The 19693-nt window shown below is 40.7% G+C and overlaps 3 protein-coding genes across 7 annotated transcripts in view; all 3 read right to left on the reverse strand.

The window, feature by feature from the left end:
- celf3a (cugbp, Elav-like family member 3a) overlaps positions 1–1301 on the reverse strand; it is a 34399-nt gene extending 33098 nt beyond the window's left edge. For 4 of the 5 annotated variants that reach the window (XR_011179671.1, XM_069176770.1, XM_069176769.1 and 1 more), the window contains exon 1: positions 1086–1301. The gene's annotated coding sequence lies outside the window, so the exon portion shown is untranslated. The remainder of the gene's footprint in view (positions 1–1085) is intronic. The other variant, XM_069176768.1, reaches the window with a different exon arrangement.
- On the reverse strand, positions 1086–12078 carry rprd2a (regulation of nuclear pre-mRNA domain containing 2a). The gene is given in 11 exon segments (XM_069176767.1): positions 1086–3040; positions 3155–3337; positions 3614–3814; positions 4960–5305; positions 5902–6077; positions 6259–6385; positions 6494–6546; positions 6737–6888; positions 7140–7269; positions 11616–11754; positions 11756–12078. Coding segments are annotated over 11 exon segments (3261 nt in total). The 5' UTR covers positions 11822–12078; the 3' UTR covers positions 1086–1352.
- A 1600-nt stretch (positions 12079–13678) lies between these two features.
- On the reverse strand, positions 13679–17721 carry ciarta (circadian associated repressor of transcription a). Its single transcript, XM_069176635.1, has 6 exons — positions 17514–17721; positions 15974–16324; positions 15791–15866; positions 15604–15682; positions 15320–15473; positions 13679–15219 (listed from the first exon to the last, which is right to left on the reverse strand). Exons 2-6 carry the CDS (start codon positions 16322–16324, stop codon positions 14839–14841), a joined length of 1041 nt encoding a protein of 346 aa, XP_069032736.1. The 5' UTR covers positions 17514–17721; the 3' UTR covers positions 13679–14838.
- Positions 17722–19693: the final 1972 nt, after the last annotated feature.

The raw sequence follows: 19693 nt of genomic DNA on the forward strand, positions 1-19693 counted from the left end.
ACTGTAAATGCACCTTAAAGTTAAGAGCTTTTTTTTTTTTTTTTTTTTTTTCCATTATTTGAGAGTAACAACTTTTACTTTTCCGGAAGATTGAGGTAAAACCTATTTTAGAAACTGATACTTTGGTTATTCCTTTTTACAAATTATTTTTGTGAGTATTAAAACAGTGACAAATATCACCTCAAATGAAATAACATAACTTTACAAAATGCTCTAACTTCTGTAATCTAATCTGCATTTTCTTTGAGACCCAATTTCTTTGGTATTAACCATAAATCGTAGTTTAGTCTCACTGGAAAGGAGCACGTAGAGTTCAAGGATCACAGGAAAGAAAAGAAAAAAAAAAAAACCAACACATTTTCAAACTCAGAATTTTATTATTCAGTACAAGTAAACGAAACTGAAGGCGACCATCTTCATCCTCTCCAGAAATGTGAAATGTACTTCTTCCGCGTCGGCGTTGGAGGCTGCAAAATATAAGTCACACCTCTCTCTCCCGTTTATCTCGACTTGTGACGCTCTCCTTCCAGGAACTCAACGAGACGTAAGACTATCGCCGGAGGGTTGTTTGCGCACTAAGCATCGCTTCACAAATAAAATCAATCGGGGTAGGGGTGGGGGTGGGGTGGTTGGATCAATGAAAAATTCGCCCCAAAATATGCTGGCGTGTTTTGTAGAGGGAGCAGAAACTCTATAACATACACTCACGTCCTCGTCCTACCCAAAGAGAAACGGAAATGGATGTTTTACCAAAAGCTACTGGGACACCGCTGGTATGGAAGAGAAGCAGTCTAAACTGCTCACCGAAAAACTAAATGACAGTACATCCTTTTGGTACCTTCTTAGCAAAAAATGTCTATCTTCGGATTTAACTTGGGTGGGTGGGCGGGGTGGGGGTGGTGAGAGATAAAAAAAAAAAATAAAATAAAAAGAAGAGAGAGAAACGGTTTGCGACTAGTTGACTTACACTTGACTGCATGCATGCACTCATACCATGCACACGCTCTATATCAAACTGACGCGCGATTCCATATTTAATGCAATACTGGAACATATAACACAAAAAGTGAATTATATATATCCACCTCTTATTTCCTTTAATCTTCTGTCTTCACTCCGCAGCTCAGCAGCCCTCTCAGAGCCTCCGTGTTCTTTATGTTTCTCGGTGTTGTCTCTCGTCCTCCTGCGCCCTCTAAACATCCTTCATTCTTTGCCTTTTGCAGTTTTCTTCGCGTAGCTTTTGAATTAATTCTTCTTCAGTGTAACTTTTGATGCCCAACTTAATATCTATACTTTTATCCACCGTTTCTCTTCATTTCAGTGAAGGAAACGGCTCAAAACTACATGTCCAGTCAAAACCGTGGGGGTAGAAATGGTCTTTTCGGGGGGAATCTCGGACCCCCGCCTCTCGGGCCAGGATGTTTGCCTCTTAACCTCGGGTCAGGGCCTTGAAAACGAGGAAACGGCGGACATGGGGGTCCTCTGGGGTGTGGGTGGTGTGCTGGGTGGGGAGGCCGATGTGGAGGTCGCAGACCAGGATGACGGATTTCATGATGAGGAGGTGGTCTCCTTGGAGTGAAGTGCAGACGAGGGGGGCTCTGCCGCTGGTAGTTGTGGGAAAAGTACGGGTCCTCTGAGGGCGAGAGTGGGGGAGTGAGGCGCCCTCGAAGTCTGGGGTAGTGGTGCGGAGGGCTGCCTGCCCTGTAGTACAAATCTCCTGGGTGGTGGTAGGGATCCCGTTGCCGAAGCTCGTCGTGGTAACGCAGGCTGTCTGAGGGAGGGTGTAAATCCTCAGGGTGTCGCAGGCGATGTTGGTCAATGTCGAACACCGGATCATCTGAATGAAACAAGGACTTGTGTTGGTGGTCATGGACCACCATCCCACTGATGACACTGTCGACTCTGGCCCCCATCACGTCCCCTGTGTCTCTGCCAGGAACCGGCTGCTGCCCCGGAGGAATCATCGTACTGCTGGTCAAGGAAGGAGGGGCGTCAAAACTACGAGGAGGCGGAGGTAACCGTGGGACAGGAGGAAGGGCGGTTCTGAAGAAATTTGGGGATGTGGTGGCCCCCTGCTGGGAGATCAACTCTTGAGGTTCCCGAGCTTGCTCGGCTCGGTATGGATAAAGTCCTGAAGTCTTGTTTTCTACAGCCCCTCCAGGCATCTTCGCATTATAGCCACCGGGTGGCTGAGAGCCCCCTTCGGGGTAAGTCTCACCATACCAACTCCTTTCACTCGCCCCTTGAAAGCCCTCAACTGTCTGTGTGCTACTGGCACCGCCTGGGGCTCTTTCTCCAGGCACCGGCCCTCCCGTTTGCACAGATATGTGTTGGTAATGTGCAGCTGGAGCAGTAATCCCATGTTCCGACATCCCCTGTTTGCCGTATGGGTACGGCTGGTAGACCTGCCCGTTCTGAGCCACACCTGGCTGCATGCGAGCTTGCTTTGGGGGATTGTTAGGGTTCTGCTGGGTGCTGTTCTGGTATGCATTAAGAGCTGCTTTCGCAGATTCACCAACAGATGACAGGTTTATGTTGGAATCAAATGGGGCCGCTACAGGCTTGTCCATGATTTCATCTTGAGTCGGGGTGCCTCCGCCCTCGTCCCGCACCGGGGTCCCGCCCTGCGTGTCTGTGCCAGCTATGGGGCTGACGCTCTCCCCGCCCGGAGCTGCGTTTGTAGAAAAACCCAGGTCAAACGTATTGAAAGCAGGGTTACCCTGCAGAAAGCTGTGGATTTTAGACTCTAAACTTGTAGAAGACAATGACGGTTCCGGTTCTGTTATTAAATCCATGTCTCTATGGAGAGCCTGGACCAGGACAGAGGCTGCGTTTGAAGTCTTAGGGGGGAGTTGTGTGCTGGAGCTCTGTTTTACAGTGGAGCTGGACGAAGAAGGCACAGGTGCAACAAAGGAGAGAGACAGGCTCTGAGAGGGTACTGCTGATGCAGATGTGGATGAGGGAGAAGGAGGGATCTTGCCTGTACTGGAGGAGTCTGAGTCGACATTTGCAGCCGAACTGCTCAGGAGAGAAGAGATGCCTGAGTGTTGAAAAGAAGAACACAAGATGTATGTTAATCACGTGTGCAGCTCTGATTGTATGAAATGAGATCGTTTTTGTTTTGAAACTAAGCAAAAGTCTTTTTGATTCTCACCTGCGCGGCTGTCTGGACCCTGGACTTTGGACAGAGCACTGAGGAGCTCTGCAGGACACATGTCCACGTCAGAGAGGAAGTCGAGCAGTGAGCTGGCGTCCCGTGAGACCGCAGGGGCAGCAGGTGCGGTCTTCACTGAAGAGCTAGCCGGGGCAGCCGGGGGAGGAGTCTCGACTGATGTCCCTGCAAGACCGAGAGGGACACTCACCTATACAGTAAATCAGCACAGTAACTCCTCATTGAGAAAACGTATATAATCAACGTATTGCAATGTTAGTATTTCATAGCAAAAGACTCGACCTCAGCACAGAGCATAATAAACACTTCAAATAGCATACTCTCGCCTACTTACACTTCATTTCAATTTGAAAGAGTTGAACATCATGACATGTGTGGCGCGTCAGGGAGTCATCAAGAGGCAAAAGTATTATGATGTCAAGAGTGGCCACAAGAACTCACCCGTGCTCTTCATGACTGAGCTTAAACTGTTCAGGATGGAGTCAATTTTACTCATGGCCACACCTTCCCCAGCTGCTGCGGGGGTGGCGGCAGGCGGCGTGACCTGTGTGACGGGCGGCTCCGCTGCTACCGACGGCTCGCTCTCCGCGGGGACTCGAGATGACGCCTCTGGGCTGGGAGGGGAATCAATCTGCCTCTCAACTGAGGAGGAAAACATGGCAGTGAAAGCAGTGACAAGAGTTCGGATGTGCAGCTAGTCTATGTGGTGACGCAGATGAATGCAGTCACATTTTTCTCGAGGGCAGGAGAAATTGCATTAATTGATGACTCAACAGTTTTACACAAGAAACGTTCCTCTTAAAAAAATAAATAAATAAATAAAAAATGCCGTGACTTGTGAAACTATAGATGTATAATTTACATGACGGGGTTAAAAGACGTCCACAGTGAACTATAAATTCAAACCAAAAGAGTCGGTTTTGTATTTCACCAGTTGATGTCACAACTACAATCCGAGAGGGATGTATTGTATTGAGCACAATGCCTCCATCTGAGTGAGTGGTTCCCAACTGGTGGGTCACGTCCTGAGAGTGGCCGTTTGAGTGCGTCGCGAAGGTGTGTGTCACAAACAACAAAAGTTAACCAAACAAAAGTCAAACTTGTTGTACGATTTATTTTGGACAGACATTTCCCAGGACACACAAGTGTGCGTGCAGCAGCTGCCATTTTTGTCACGACAATAACGACCAAATTTCATGTCCCAACATCACATTCATACAGTTCAATTTAAATTCTTGAGACTTCAAGAGCATCACTGGCACACACGTCTGCAATTCAAGACAACGTATGCCTTTTTATTTTATTTAGTTTTCATCCTTAGTTCCACTTGTGTTACACTTTTCTTTTCTTTTTTTTTGGTTTATTTCATGTTTTTAACAGTGCTGAAAGGCACTGTGTATTAGTACACTAGAAAAAAAAACCACATTTGAATGGCTAAGAAAAAAAAAAAGGGAGTCCTGAGGCTGGATTAGCGATCTAAGTAACTGCTGACACATTCTTTCACTCCGTTATGATTCAGAGTGACAATGGGCTGTTCACACTCTCGCAGAACTGGAGTTACATTCAGATAACTTCTATTTTGCTTCGTCTCATTACTGGACATGCCCTGACACGTAGTTCCCTTTGAGTGGGTGCACATCAGCTACAGTGTAGCTGTGACAGCCATGTGCAGAAACTTTTTAGCCTCTCCCTGACGTACAAATCCAACCCCGTTTCGGAAAAAGTAATCTTAATATTGTATTAAAAAAAAAAACCCTCACTGTGTGGTCACAAAGACCCGTCCTTACCTATGATGCCACCACCATTGTCCATTTCCTCCTCTGAGAGCTCCATGTCCTCCACTTCACGATTGTCATTCTCCCCGAGAACATCTATGTTTATGGGGGATCCTCCTGGTGAGGACAGGGGGCTCGGTGCCGGTGGCTCTGCCTCGTCATCCATCGCCGAACCATCAAGATCGGGATCGGGGTGGGCCAGTCCCAGACCGTGAAAAGGGGACTCGGAGCCCGTTGGAGATGGAGCGTCTGCAGAGGGGGAGGGGATAGGGGAATCGTCCAGGTCTGGTAAGGTGGCCTTCAGGGAGTCCAGCTTACGCTTGAGGTGGGACACCCGGTTAGCAAACGTTTGGTAGGCCTAGTGAGGAGATGTAATGGAGTTTTAATTAATGAAATGTAAAACAAAAACAAAACACAATCTACCGGCTGCTTTTATGGTCGTCTTATAATTCAAAACCACAAACTTGAAAAGGATTAGAAACTGTTGAATAAAAACATCGAGAAGTTTTGTTTTTTTAAATAATAATAATTCAACACAAAAACAAAGGGAAATATCTCGCTTGTATGAAGCATGTAATTTAACACGTTCTTAATTTTCATAATCAGACCACAGTTCCAGTAAATGCCATCACTGTTTTGTTTACTTTGTTTTGATAATAAGAGGAGCTGTTGAGTAATTTTTGTTAATAAAGCAAGTTGTATTTGAAGAGGCTTAATTTGTGCCTTAATGCCTTCAGCAGAGCTTGAGTACTTTTAACGTGGAGAAATCGTGGGAATTTTACAAAACAGCAAACAACCGCACTGTCATACCGTGGAGATTGGTTGAATTTACATGAATTATTCCTCTTCCTCCAAGATGGCAATTCCCAGAGGGACCGACTTAGGTTTCCTTGTGTACGAGAACTAAAATATGAACTAAACAAATACCTGGCTGTTATTCCCTCCGTCACTTACGTTAGCAACAATCTTGACCTCCTTGTACTGCATCTCATAGAAGATGTCTGCGTTGCTCAATGCCTCCAGGACTGGAGGTCCTATTTTGCTTTGTTTGTCAAAGAACTTTACAAACTCCTGTAGCTGTGCACTTCCTTCCTCAAAGTCCCTGGAGAACCTCTTCCCTCCTGCTTTATCTGCAAGAACCAAACAAGTAGAAATAAAGTTTGAGCGATTGTGAGAAGAAGAAGAAGAAGAAGAAGAAGAAGAAGAAGGAAAAAAGAGACACAAACGGTAAAACTTTGCTGATCTTAAAGCTTGTCTGTGTGTTGCAGTAGGTTAGACAGTACGGCTGTAAGAGATGACTTGAGCGGGCACCTTTGAGTTTCTTGAGGGCATCAGAGCTGCAGATGTCAACCCTCATAGCTGCCAGCTGTTTCTCTCTGAGGTCAACCTCCTCCAGAGATTTCTTGTACTTGGACAGTTGGTCTATTAGCGCCTGGGGCTAGAAGCAGAGGGAGCTCACAGTCATAACATCAGATCAACGCGATATTTGAGTAAAGAATTCAAACGAGGGCGATTGTGCTTGTACAAAGATTATAATTGTACTCACCACAAACTCAGCAACGATCTTGGACCGTAGATCCGCTTTACACTCAACTGGAGCTTTGGAAAATTAGAATTAAAATTAAAATTAGAGGTCGCATCGAACAGCTAAATACCAGTGATATAAAAAACAAAACTGCTTTATATAAAAATAAAAGTAGACATGAATAAAATAACAACACACTGCAGCTAATGACACCAGGGACATGAGATATTCATAAAATATTTAAATGAAATAATCAACACTTACTTTTTTGCTCCACAGGTGTCTCAGGGGGGGACTCGTCTTTGACTAAGGTACTCCTAAGATCCCCAATGAGCGTCCCTGAATACACATCCCTCTCCTCCCAGATGGACAGTATCCTCTCCACTGATTTAATCACCTTGGGGTCACCTTCATAGCTGCAGAACGGCGAGGGGATAACGGAATAAGAACAACGGACGCGAAAGGAAATATGCTCTTCGGTATAATGACAGCTGCTTTATTCACGTGTGAGGCGCGTCTTCGACTGAACAAAACAAATGCCAGGACAAAAGAAGGGGAAGAAACAAAAAAAGGACAATGGGGACACATAATTAAACATAGCCGTAACACTAAGTCAGGACTATCTGGCTGTCCGCCGTGTAACACCACGTCTCTACAAACTACTTACTTGACCAGCAGGAGGGCGTCCGGAAGCACTTCAGCGAATGCCGTACGGTAAACAATGGCATTTTTCTTTTTACAGTTCTGGATGATGTCGTTGGCGAGGTACAGCATGTTGAGTCTCTGTGAGGCATCGGCTGTCGGAGGGAAGACAGATAGTGATGTTAGTTTTACTGGGGAGGCACGTGTCCTGCTGAGGCTCGTCTCTTTCAACAGTTTTTAAAACTATTAAAAGATTAACATATGAATGTATTAACTATTAACTATTCTTATTATCAACCAATTAATCATCAAACTGACCACTATTGATCACGTCTAACCATCATTACGATAATCGAAACAGATCACAGATTAGTCTGACCAGCAGCCAAACACAAGAACGTGTTGATTTTTTTTCATGTTATTAAATAAGAAAATAAAGCAAATAAAAATATTTTCAAAGCTGTAAATGTAAAATGTCCATTTTTACTTCACAAATGAAAAACATATTTGAGTCACTCTGACAATAACCAATAATGAATTAACATTGTAACTCATTAATCCTCAATTAAAGATGCTCAGTTCCACTTTATTTCTGTTCTAATCGGATTCAGATAATTGAATTTTTATATCTGCCGATATTGATCCGATACCAATAACAGAGCTCTTTTTTTTTCGAGAATATCACCGCCGTAACGGAGCAGATGGATCCAACCTCTCGTCTACACCAATGAACTTGTTTCATTAAAGACCCAGAACGATCAGAAGGCCACGAGAGAGCACGCAGTCGGTGGCTATAAATGACATTTAACCAACAGCAGACTTTGAAACATGATGCCACACAATCATCACAAGCTCTGTTGTTATTTACATTTATGTGATGCAAACAAGAGCTCACAATAAAAGCCTATTTATAGTTTATACACAGACGGTATTATTTCAATTCATATAATACCGGTGCCAACATGATCCCCAAGTAGTGATACAGACACCAAATCAATACGTTCAGTCCTAGTTTACCGACTGAGGACACCTTTTCCCATAAACCTGTTTCTATAATTCCCCAAAAAGACAACTGTATGATGCATTTATCTCAGCGAAAATATAAGTGAGCAAAACTAAGAATCAAACTAAACACTCTGGAGCTGACAAAGGTCTTGACGATTTTAGAAACTCTGCTGCAGACATAATTTCCTCAGTAGTTTAGAGGATATAATAACCAACCATTTATATACACAAGACCAATATTATGCCAACATTATGTCGTCAAAGCAACTGGTTTCAACTCACAGATAATACATTCAAAGTTTCCATCGACGCGCAAGAATTCAACAGATTAAAGCAATATTTCGTATTTAAAGCACAAACGTCAGGAGTAAGAAATCTGTGACAGCAGCGGGACAAACAAAATGCTGTTGTTTCATTTGTTAAGCTGAATGTTTTTTCCCCCGCCCCCACCAAACATTTTTACAAGGTAAACTGACATTTGAATACGCTGACCACTAAAAATGTGATCTTGCCGGCAGAACAAAAACTGATAAAAGTGTAATGCATTCAAGGACTCTATTCTGTTCTCAGTCAACCTGCTGACAACCAACACATCTTACAACAAACTGTTATAAACACAAACAGAAAGACGTGATTGAGCCCAAACACGCCTCTGAAACTCTAAAAACCTTCCCCGCAAGAGCTGCCACGGTCAGCAAAGTTTAGATGACCGTGAATTGTCGTATAAATAATAACGATTAATATCGTAACGATCTTTTCTGTTAATTTTACGTTGACCACCAAGTTTTTGCTGCAAATCACACACACAACCTCCACTGCTCCACATTTACTGGTGCTGATTCTCCACTGATGTGCAATCAAACCGCTTCAGGAAAAAGTGAAACGAAATGACCTCACCAGAAGCACGCCAGTCACACCTCGATGACAGATGGAAATATGATATTTCTGTTAGTTTCATTTCGTTATTTCTGTACGAATGCATAGAAACAATTCGAACAAATGTGTAAAATGACTGCAATCAGCTCAAACTATAAGGGCATTACGTCATAACTGTGACAGGTACATTCACCACTTTTATAAAGTGTGAAAGTAAAGCAAAAGTTTAACAGAAAACCGACATCTGCGATCTCCAGCCTCGATAGATTGAAAAAAAAACCTGAAATTATTTTGTAGCATCAAAACAGTAATACATCAAAAACTGTTTCCTGTATTGATCACAAAACGTGAAAGTGTTAAATTATAATTGAATACAAATGAAGAAAGAAATAATTGGTTAATTTATTATCCACTCATCTAATTTAATTTAAAGTCTAGACCATTGATTAAAAAACACAGACCTCTCCAGGTTGGCAGGAAGCTCTATGAATTCAACCTTCCTCAATAAAGCTGCCATTATAATAGAAAAACAATAAATGAATAAAGATCACTGCTGGAATCAGCTGACAGCTAACAGGAAATTAAAAAAATCCGCATAGGGAAAGTGATTACGGCTAAACACCAACACAAGGTTACTGAACTCTATTACTGTCGACCCTACATGTGCCACTAACTATTTCATTCATTATCAATTCATCCGTCAACTGTGAATTTTGTCCGACAATATTGTGGAAAATGGCCATCACAATTTTACACATACAAAAGGTGACAACTTATTTTGTTACATCAACCCAAAAATATTGAATTTACAGTGATATAAGACAAAGAAAACCAGCACTGTCTCACATGTAGAAAAAGTTAAGTATTTCACCTAAATAAATGACCTAAATGCTTACTTAGCTATCAAAAGTGTGACTTTCAAATGTTCCTTTCTTGTTTAATTACTTGAATAAAAGCAAAATCCAAGCCCTTGTAGCAGATGGTCATCATGTTTATTCATGTGATGAGTTTACAAAATATATTTATTGCCTTATGTATTATTTCAGCTTTAAAGACTTTTAAAGATCCCGGTGCCTTGTTTTCAGCTTATTCACTGACAATGATTACCCCGACACTAGGCACCTTAAATATCATTATTAATGGACTTTACAACACAGAGAAGGGAAGTTTACAAGTGAATTAGATATTGGGGATATTGTAACAAAAGCTAATGCAACACTCAAACAGCCACGACACGAAGGCCAGCGAGAAGACAGCATTTCAGAAGGCAGCACAACTTATTGCTGTTAATGAATACACACACCAAACAGGCCTCGCTGGGTCTGTCAGCAGAGGACCAGAGACCAACTTTAAAAAGGTCAGTCCTCACATCATCTCTTGCTCAAAGCTCACACATACTCAAGAGGCACTGACACAGGACGACAAACAAGAGACGACGACGACGACGACAGCAGCCAAGACCTCACCTGAGCGCAAATGCAGGACTGACAAGATACTAACTAATCAATCAATCAATCAAAAACAAAAAAACAAAAAAAAACCCAGCATTTTATCAACTCTGTTTCAAACTATTATTCGAACTCGATGACAAGTCTCAGGTCATAACAAACAACCTCAAGTAAGTAGCTGCACGTTTAAATTTACCCGTCTAGGGGCACCTGGATGAAGACCTATTCAGCCCTTCATGTTTCCGTTCAATATATTTTGCAAAGTAACCCAGAAATGAACCAGTATTATAATACGCATGTCAGTGAGTTTGTGAGTTTGATAAAACATGACTTAACGCATAATAATATAACGATTAATTGATTAGTGAAATTAAATGTCAAATATTATGATTGTATTTGGTCTTCCATGAAATATCTTAAGGGTGTGCACTGTTGGTCGGGCCAAGATAAGATCATTTAGGCTGCATCTGAAGTTTTAGGCAACACATGGTCGACCATTTTCAAACAGTCATACGATTAACACAGAAAATAATAAACACACTAATCAACAATGAAAATAATCGTTGTGTGATGCCACTCACGATGCATTTGGAAAAACGTAAACTTAAATAAATATCAAACTAAACAAACACTAAACAAATATTAAACTTAAAAAATAATATTAAAAGATCACAAAAGTATAGCAAAAGCTGGTTCTGCTTCCCAAATATTGTGTTAAGCAACTGAAATACACACACACACAAAATAAAAAGGGAACTGATGCACATTATGTGTGACTGTGGAGCTCGGGGACACTTTACCCCGATGGAAATCCGGTTTGACCTGCACTTTGACCGGGCACCACATCGAAAAAAAAAACCCAAAAAAACTTCGCAGATAGCGCGTATGTTTATCCAGTAAACAAAACGAGGCGGCGTTTGTTTTACGTTAGCAAAGACAAAAAAAAAAAAAAAAAATCCTTATCGAGCGGGAAATCGTGCAGCTTCGAGGTGAACGACGAGCGCACGTTTTTTTTTTTTTTTTTTTTTTTTGCATCTCCACAACATCCCCCGGAGGGCTGCGATGCATCTTCGTGTCGGTAAGTCAAAGGCAGTGAAAATACAGTTGTGCCCAAACGAGTTCACACACACACACACACACACACATATTAGCAGTTGGTAACGCGAACTTACATTTCCTCAAGCACTTCATCCAGTGTCGCACAATCAGGCTGTGGTACTTCTTGTTGTCGATGCACCACGTCGATAGCCCCTGGATCGAGTCCATCGTGTTGGTCAAGCTCTGGAGCTTCCTGTCTAAAGCCGACTCCAGAGAGCCGCCGGGAGCGGCTCCCGCTGCCATGTCCGGAGGAGCTGCTCGCGCCGCTGCGCTCCACCATTCCCGGACACCGAGCCCAAGTTAGCCGAGGCTAGCACTTAGCTCAGCGTGCCGGACAGGTATCGTTGCATTTCCGCGGCCGCTCGGCTCCCACCGTGACGCCACTAAAAGCCTTAAAAGTTCGGTAATGTTGTTTTCCAGTCCCCCTTTTTTCCTTTATTCGTAAATTATCCACTGCGGGCTTCTGCGTCTAAACTAACGGTATAAACATTCGGAGGCTAAAACTTACGACATCCTGTTGGTGGTCTGTTTACTCGTAGCTCGTGCGGCGATGAAGAGCACTTCCGCACACATGACGTTGTTATGGCGCCACCTAGTGTCACGGAAGATCACGTTTGTTAGCCCCACCTGCTGCTTGTAATTGGTAACACAGGGGAAACTGAATATGTAGTGTTTAAGAAGTATTCTTTCCTTTTTTTTTTTAGTATATAAGTAGCAGTACAACGATGTTAAAACTGCTCCACTCCAAAATTTCACTCAGGCACACTATTATCGGCAAAATACCACTATTGGTTAATTAATTCTGATGATGTGAAGCTGAATTTCAATATTCATATATGGTTGGATAGTTTAATGTTAAATGTTTAAATGAGTAGTAAAATAACTATAGCTTTCATATAACTGTTTTGGTCAAAATTTTGGTAGAGAAGTAGAAAGTAAAATTAAAATAAATGACCAAGTGGTTCCAAATATTCTAAACTGTACAAATCTGTGCTATGGAGCCTGGATCATTTAATCAGAATACTAATAGACAGTGTTTTATTATTAAAAAACAAAACATTATTATATAAAGTGACAATGATGTGAGGGATTAAATTTGCAGTTCAGATTATGCAGTATAAATATGTTTCAAATTCAAACTAATACAAGTAGTAGTAGTAGTAGTAGTAGTAGTGGTCAAACAGATCTCTGGCCACTTCTCTTTTCATCACATTTCTCAGAATCTTCTAGGTGGTATATGCTATTACATCTTTAAATTAAAGATAATGGTAAACATGTTCAATGAAAAATATATGCTTTTACTGTTAATGTTTTTCTTTCCAAAAAATTAACAAAAACACTGCATTTTGATGAAACATGTCATTCTTTTAATGTATAAAAATATGTGCATTTATGATCACCAATAATTACTTTTTCATTATGAGAAACAAAGAAATAGCCTAAAACAGATGAAAATAAAAACAAAAAAAATTAAACATAAGGTTTGTACTCTTATTTTACAAATGAAAAGTATAATCCAGCACAGAAAAGGTGTACTGCAGGATGCTACATTTTATTTATGAAAACAACATACAATTACATTATTGTTCTCCACCTTGTCCTTACAATTTCCATTTTAAATAACATAACTTATAAATCACTAATGACAAAGCCTGAGAAACATCTACACAGCAGCACATTTGGTTTGCAATGACACCTGTGGTGAAGTGAAGATTTTCCCATAGCACATTTTTGTATGACTTTTGTATGCGAGGCTGACCGGTGACAAACCACCGCAGATAAAAGATCATTCATCGTGAATGATACCCAATTTAAAATACGTTGGTTCAATGTTATAAAAACAGAATTGATGTGTTCAGGAATGGAAACTGCTTTGTTTATGTCGCGACATTTCTTATTACGTAATCAATAGTAAAGCACTTTGAGTGTTCCAAATTTTATAACAGCGGGAAAAAAAAAAAAAATCGAATTTAAAAAGGACACGGAAGCCTTTCTTTGCCCTAATGATGACACACTGTCTTTGGAGCTCCGCCAAAATAAGTTTTCCCATAAAGTCTTTAAGTCAAGTACCTTTCAAACGCTCATCTCAGCTGTAGCATGCAATTGGCACCACAAGTCTACAGAAAGAATCAAGGTATTTCTTTTTTTTTTTTTTTAATATATTAACGTGTAACATTTTCTCATTATCATCCAAAGTGCAATTGCATCAATTCAAATTCACATAGGCTCCAATATATTGTGCTTGTTTACTCCTTAATAATTAAAAAAAAAAGGTGTAATAAAACATTACATTTTCAAGTCTTTTTTTTAACTCAAACAAGTTCACTCGCTGCCTACATGAAAAAGCAACTGACAGAATGACATCCAACCGAGCAGCTCCCATTTCCTCACCAGCTCAGAAATGATTGGTCAATCAGATTGTAACATTTTGTGTGCAGCTACATCTATTCTTAATTAGTGTTGATAGTAACGTAGATGCTGTGTGTGTTGAGTGCTCAAAAAAGATAAAGTAGTGACAGCAGAGTAAGCTGCTTATATACAGTGTGATAATGCAAAATGGTTTTGTTTGGCACATTTTGGCAAAATAACTTTACTGTATTTTACAATCAGTCAGCTGAAAACATATAGTTTAACTTTCCTAAATTACATTTTTCATTATCTCTGCTCTTTATTGTTTTATTTTTGGGACTGTTCAAAGGCAGCAAATAATAATTTTCACTTCAAATTAAGCTGTCAATTATAGTTTGAATTTATGGATTAAATGTATAGTTTATCAAATGTAGGAAAATAGTAAAAATGCACATGTTACGTTACAGGAGAACAAGGTAAAGCCAAACAATAATCCATTAACTTTCTTAAAAGCCAAAACATTTATAAAATATGTGTTCATCAATGGCATGAAATCCTACTCTGTTATTGTTTGTTGCAGAGATCCATGATATAGAAAAAATACAAAATCAAGCACGGACTGCTTTAAACACCGTAAGTTTTCCCAACATCTATTAACTTAGTAAAAATCAATGTAAGCGATACTCTTACAGACCAACAACATACCTTTCTTGGTAATATAGTGCAATGCTTCTGATGTCATCAAAATCCACGCTGAATAATTAGGGGTTAATGAGTGTCTCTCCGAATTACTCCTCCTCCTCCTCTTCTGGTTTAATGTGCCTCGCAGCCATCACAGACTGGCTCTACGCCTAACTTTATACTTATGTAATCAAGGCAGTCTTCTGCCTTCACTCTCGCTGGCATGCTCAGGCACGTCCATGTGATAGCAAGATCAGCTAAGGCCAGCTAAGGTGAGTCAGTTGTAGTAATGTTGTTGCTTGACGACACTGAGCTGTCCTGAGTAGCTAGGCTGCTACACGAGGAGGGTGGAGAAATCTCAGACTGCTTCCGATTCTCATTATTTCTCTTGCTACATAAAGATGACGGCCCGCTTAAAGAGACAGTCCCGTCTTTAAACTGGTGTCCAGCTGTCCAGCTGTCCTCAGCTGGTTCAACCGTTTTCACCTCCGGGGCGTTCTGTTTTGAAGGAGATGCAGGATGACACCAGGAAACTGTGTCAAGTGAAGTTGCAGCGTGGCATCTGCCCTGTTTTCCATGTTGAGAGGGATTATGTTTGGTTGGGGTTTGGCCAGTACAGTCATGGTCTGACCAGCTCATTTTTCTCTTCTGCATGAGGAAAAGTAAAACCAAATTTAGTCGCCATAACAAAACCAAGCTACAAGACAAAAGGCACTGCTACAAAGGTAACATCTAACAAGAAGCTCACCTTAACTGGCATGTGGAGCTGGTTTTGGGCCCAGTGCGATGCAAGTGTACGAGTGCTGGTCTGGTTTGGCTTGTCTTTGGACTTAAATGCCACCTGAGGGAACCAGATTTTGAGCAGCATCTCTATCTGCAGCAAATTGTGAAGGTATTTCTCACTGCAGGAAAAAAAAAAAGAAGAAAAACAAAGAGTTGAGGAACAAGCTTAAAATGATAATTCTGGGTATTCATTGACAATCATAGCACCCAGATGTTTGCTAAAATTGTTGCCACGTATGGCTGTCTTACCCCATGTCAGGCTTCTGTAGAACTCCAAGAATCCTCTGCAGTCTGTCCATGGCCACACTTTGCTGGAAACTTGTTAAACCTATTAAAAAAAAATATACCATCTGAATGTCAGTGCAAATAGGTATTGGGGTTTCATTATAGGATAGAAGTCAGGAAAATCGTGTTAAGATACTGCTCAGCTTCATACCTCTCTCAAATCGCCCCATCTTTAGTCCATGTAGAAGCTCCAGCAAAGGATGGATGAACCTGTGCAAATCTGCACACTGGAAAAAAAACACAAAGACATATTTTAGTACTTTGATTGATCTTCTATTTGGCTGACAGAAATGCTAAAACACAGACCGAGCTATCAGTTAAGGGTGGTGCTCACTTTCTGAGAGAAGGCCAGGTCCCCCAGTGTCGCTGAGGGTGATCTTAAAGTAGCAGCTCCAGCAGAAGAGGCAGAGTCAGGATGTTTAGTTTTGTCAGGGCAGTGTTCAGACTGCTCGCACTTTGACCTTGAGTGCAGCTGATCTGGATGAAGTGGGAAATTAAGGTAATTTGCAGAGAGTGCGATTCCTTCATCGGCTGCGAGGGACTTTCTTATTCCACCGTCGCCCTCTCCCTCTGAGAAGGCATCTGCTTCATCCTCAGTCTGCTCACTCTCACTGAGGATAAAGCTCGAGTTGGAGGGTAACGAGTCATAAGATGGCCATTTGGAAGAATTACCCAATGTATTCATCTGCAGAGACAAGGAGATTGAAAAGGAGCCATTAAACACAACACAGAAAACAAATCATCTAAAAATTTTTTTTTTAAAAAAACATCAAATCACTGAATTACACACAAAAATGCAGATGAGATTTCAGTATTGAACTCATAAGAAGCTGCACATATATAATATTAACAATATAACACACAAAAAGTAAATCTGTTGATGCATAAATCAAAGCAAGAAAGCAAGCAAGAAACTTCTATACTTAATTTTTGTTTTGAATTACTGCGTTTGGTATGAAGTGAAGGTGGCTCAGTGAAATGTCAAAAAATGTTCAAGCAAATATTTTGGGATTGCTACTTTTGGGGATGAATATCCAAATTTATTGCAATAAGTTTCTTTCAGAAAATATTGAAAATAAAATAACAAATATTTGTAATATCAGTGTGAAAAAAGTCGAGGTATTCTACATTTTCCTAATACTTTGTTGTGTACTTAATTGGCTTTAAAGACAGACAAAATATAATCTATATCAATACAAAAACTACTTATCGATTCTCATTTTATTGTAATATTTAAACAATCTGACAATCAGCTGTTATTACACGGCAAGTAATATATGTAAGCAAACATTTCTGCAATGCGACAACAGCACCAGTTCAGAGGGCTGTTTAAGCCTTAGGTTAAGGTCTGGGCTGGGGTTGGTCGTTTCATTGTGATGGCTGAAGTTATAGTAAGCAAAATGGGAATACATTAAGCCAACAAGTGTCCTCACAACTTTTGTGTGTGCTCCAGTAAAAACGAGTTGGGTCATCTGGAACAAATGTGTAAATCTACTGTTAACTGCGATTTCCATGTCACTTCAGCAGCAATAATAAACATTTCAATTACTATATGATTTGACATTAAAAGTATTGTTCTCAGCATGTTGTCCGTTAAACAATTTCTACAGCCACATGTTAAAAATGCCTTAGGTCGAGATAATTAGTGGTTAGTTACCTAAATATCCCAGCAAATATACTTAAAAATGTAATTGATCATATTTATTATATTTGATTATTAGTAATGGTTAACTACTCAGATAAATGATATTAGAAGATATGATTTAAAAAAAAAAAAAAAAAAAAAGATATTCTATTTAATGTAAAAACTATTTATAAAGATTGACAAACCGTCATCTGTCCTTTTTTTTAAAAAACAAAGACGGAGCTTTTACCTTCCAGTCGAAGAAGCAGTGGATTCCCAAAACGTCTCGTTGGCTCTACTTGAACTAGTTGAAGAATTTCAGAGGTAACTTCGACAAAAGCCGACGGTTCTTTGTGTGAGCAGAGCAGCAGTGTCTCCTGTCGTCTTGTTTACGCTCAGTCCCTCCTCGTTTCTTCCACCTCCCTGTGCTCGTGTTTCGTTTACTTGTCGAGATCTCCAACCCGCACCCAAAGTACTCACAGAACACAACGGACGCTACACGTGCTCAACGGGTACAGAGCCGCGATTGGCTCGAGAGATGTTCGATCGTATCTCATTGGCTCAGACGCTCGGCCAATCGAGGACGTCCGCCGCGCCGGTTGGCTGGTGCGTGCATAGATCCCACCGCACCTCCGCAAGCTGCACGTGTGGGTGGTGTGGCTGGAAAACGAGAGGAACAGCACGCGGCGGCAGGGCATCTGCTTAAAATGTTGGTATGCAAATTAGGTCACATTTGGCCGGCTTTAACACACCTAACGCGACACTACATGTGATGCCAAGTCATTTTGATCAAGTTCCCCTGTTTGGCTTAGATGTAATGGAACAAGACACCAACATGACTTCAGCAACACCTTTTTTTGTTTTGGACATGTGATTTATTTTTATGACGCTGTCATGTAAAAGTATCAATTTTGATCATATTTTAAGGGCACATTAAGCACTTCTGCATTTGAAGAGGATTTGGGTTTAGAGGATTATTAGGAATATATTTCTGTCTTGTTATGAAATTGTCTCTCTCCAGTCACATGCCAAACAGCATTTCTCTTGCATGAATTTAGCTGATGCAAACAAAGCATGGGCAAAACGTATCAGTAATTTGGTCTGACCAAGTGTCTGTGAGGGATAAGATATGGAGTAGAAAGAAGAACTTTTTTCAAAATAAATGTTAGAAGTTCTTGGTTTCATTATTGTTGAAGTTAATGTCATTTAGACAGACGAACGTAGGAGCCTGTATAGACCCACTAAAGCCCAGAGAGAGGAAAGGCTTGGAAGGCAGTCTTACATCATTGCATAATAAGATATATGCTGGAGGAGTGAGTCATTTCTTTTGTCACATGCACAATACGTACAGGAGGATGTGCTAACTAGATTAGCTTCAAAAGCTGCTTACAACCAAAAAGCAGATGTTTATGATGATCATGATAATGATGACTGGAAGATTAGGGAACAAGCGGCAGGTATTATAGGTGTTGGAGAATGGAAAGAAAAGGGAAAGTAACAGAACGTATGGCTTTGGAGAAATTCTGCCACATCTACGGATGTGGAGGAGAGAGGCAGTTTCAGCTCAATCACCTTTGAAGTTTGGAATTAAGTTTAATTATAGTTTAAACAATAGTGATAATTCACAAGTATCAGCAGCAAGATTTAATTACGTAATTAAAGACTGATGAGAGCCTGACGTTTTCAAGCAGACTGGCTACCCCACAGGAATGTTATTTACATAGTGCATTGTTTGTGTAATTATTGTCACCTGACAACAACAGGCTCGATAATCACCTGAGGTTTGCATAGGAACATTTAGTGCCAGATTTCTTTATTACAGCTGTAATTACTGTATTGCAAACATTAACTTCTGGTACTATCAGCTGATAAAGAAACCATGCAAACAGTAATGGCAGTTCCCAACAGCTCTCTACAGACAGCTGAAGGATGCAAATGCTCAGCACGTGCAATGCGTCTTCTACTGTGAGGCAGATTTTGCAGTGAATTAGGCTGCAAAAAGTACATGCAAATTTTGTTATGACGTTTCAGTAGATAATATCCGTCCAAAAATAAACAGGGTCTCTAAGCTAATTATTCAGAGTTTACACCACATGTATCCTTTTTTTTTTTTTTTTTTTTTTTTTTTTTTTTTTTTTATAAAGTAAAACAAAAGATAACTGTAAAGCTATTTTAAAATATGTTGGAGTGATTTGTCCAGTCTCAGAACATTCAGTGCACATTTGTTTGAGTGTTATTGTTATTAGCAGTTGCAGACAATGTTATACTAATTGGCCCAATAAACAGATAAGTACGGACATGTTTGCAATGTTGCCCTCTATGTAGTTGTTTTCCGTACCACTGATGTTTATCAATCGTAAGGGGAGTGCCGCTGTGTGGCCGATCATTGTGACCACTCCAAGGCACACTTGTGCAATAATGGTGCTGATT

Source organism: Embiotoca jacksoni, unplaced genomic scaffold, assembly GCF_022577435.1.
Source record: "Embiotoca jacksoni isolate LCO1_2020_lvr unplaced genomic scaffold, fEmbJac1.0.p SCAF_7, whole genome shotgun sequence".
Classification (NCBI taxonomy): Eukaryota; Metazoa; Chordata; class Actinopteri; family Embiotocidae; genus Embiotoca; species Embiotoca jacksoni.

Bases quoted from the DNA above. Each gene is read 5' to 3' on its own strand.
- ciarta (XM_069176635.1), bottom strand. From the start codon at position 16,324: ATGAATACATTGGGTAATTCTTCCAAATGGCCATCTTATGACTCGTTA. The intron at 15,683-15,790 runs GTATGAAGCTGA...TTTTTTTAATAG, and splicing joins GATGGGGCGATTTGAGAGAG to GTTTAACAAGTTTCCAGCAA. The intron at 15,220-15,319 runs GTGAGCTTCTTG...TTCCTCATGCAG, and splicing joins AGCTCCACATGCCAGTTAAG to AAGAGAAAAATGAGCTGGTC.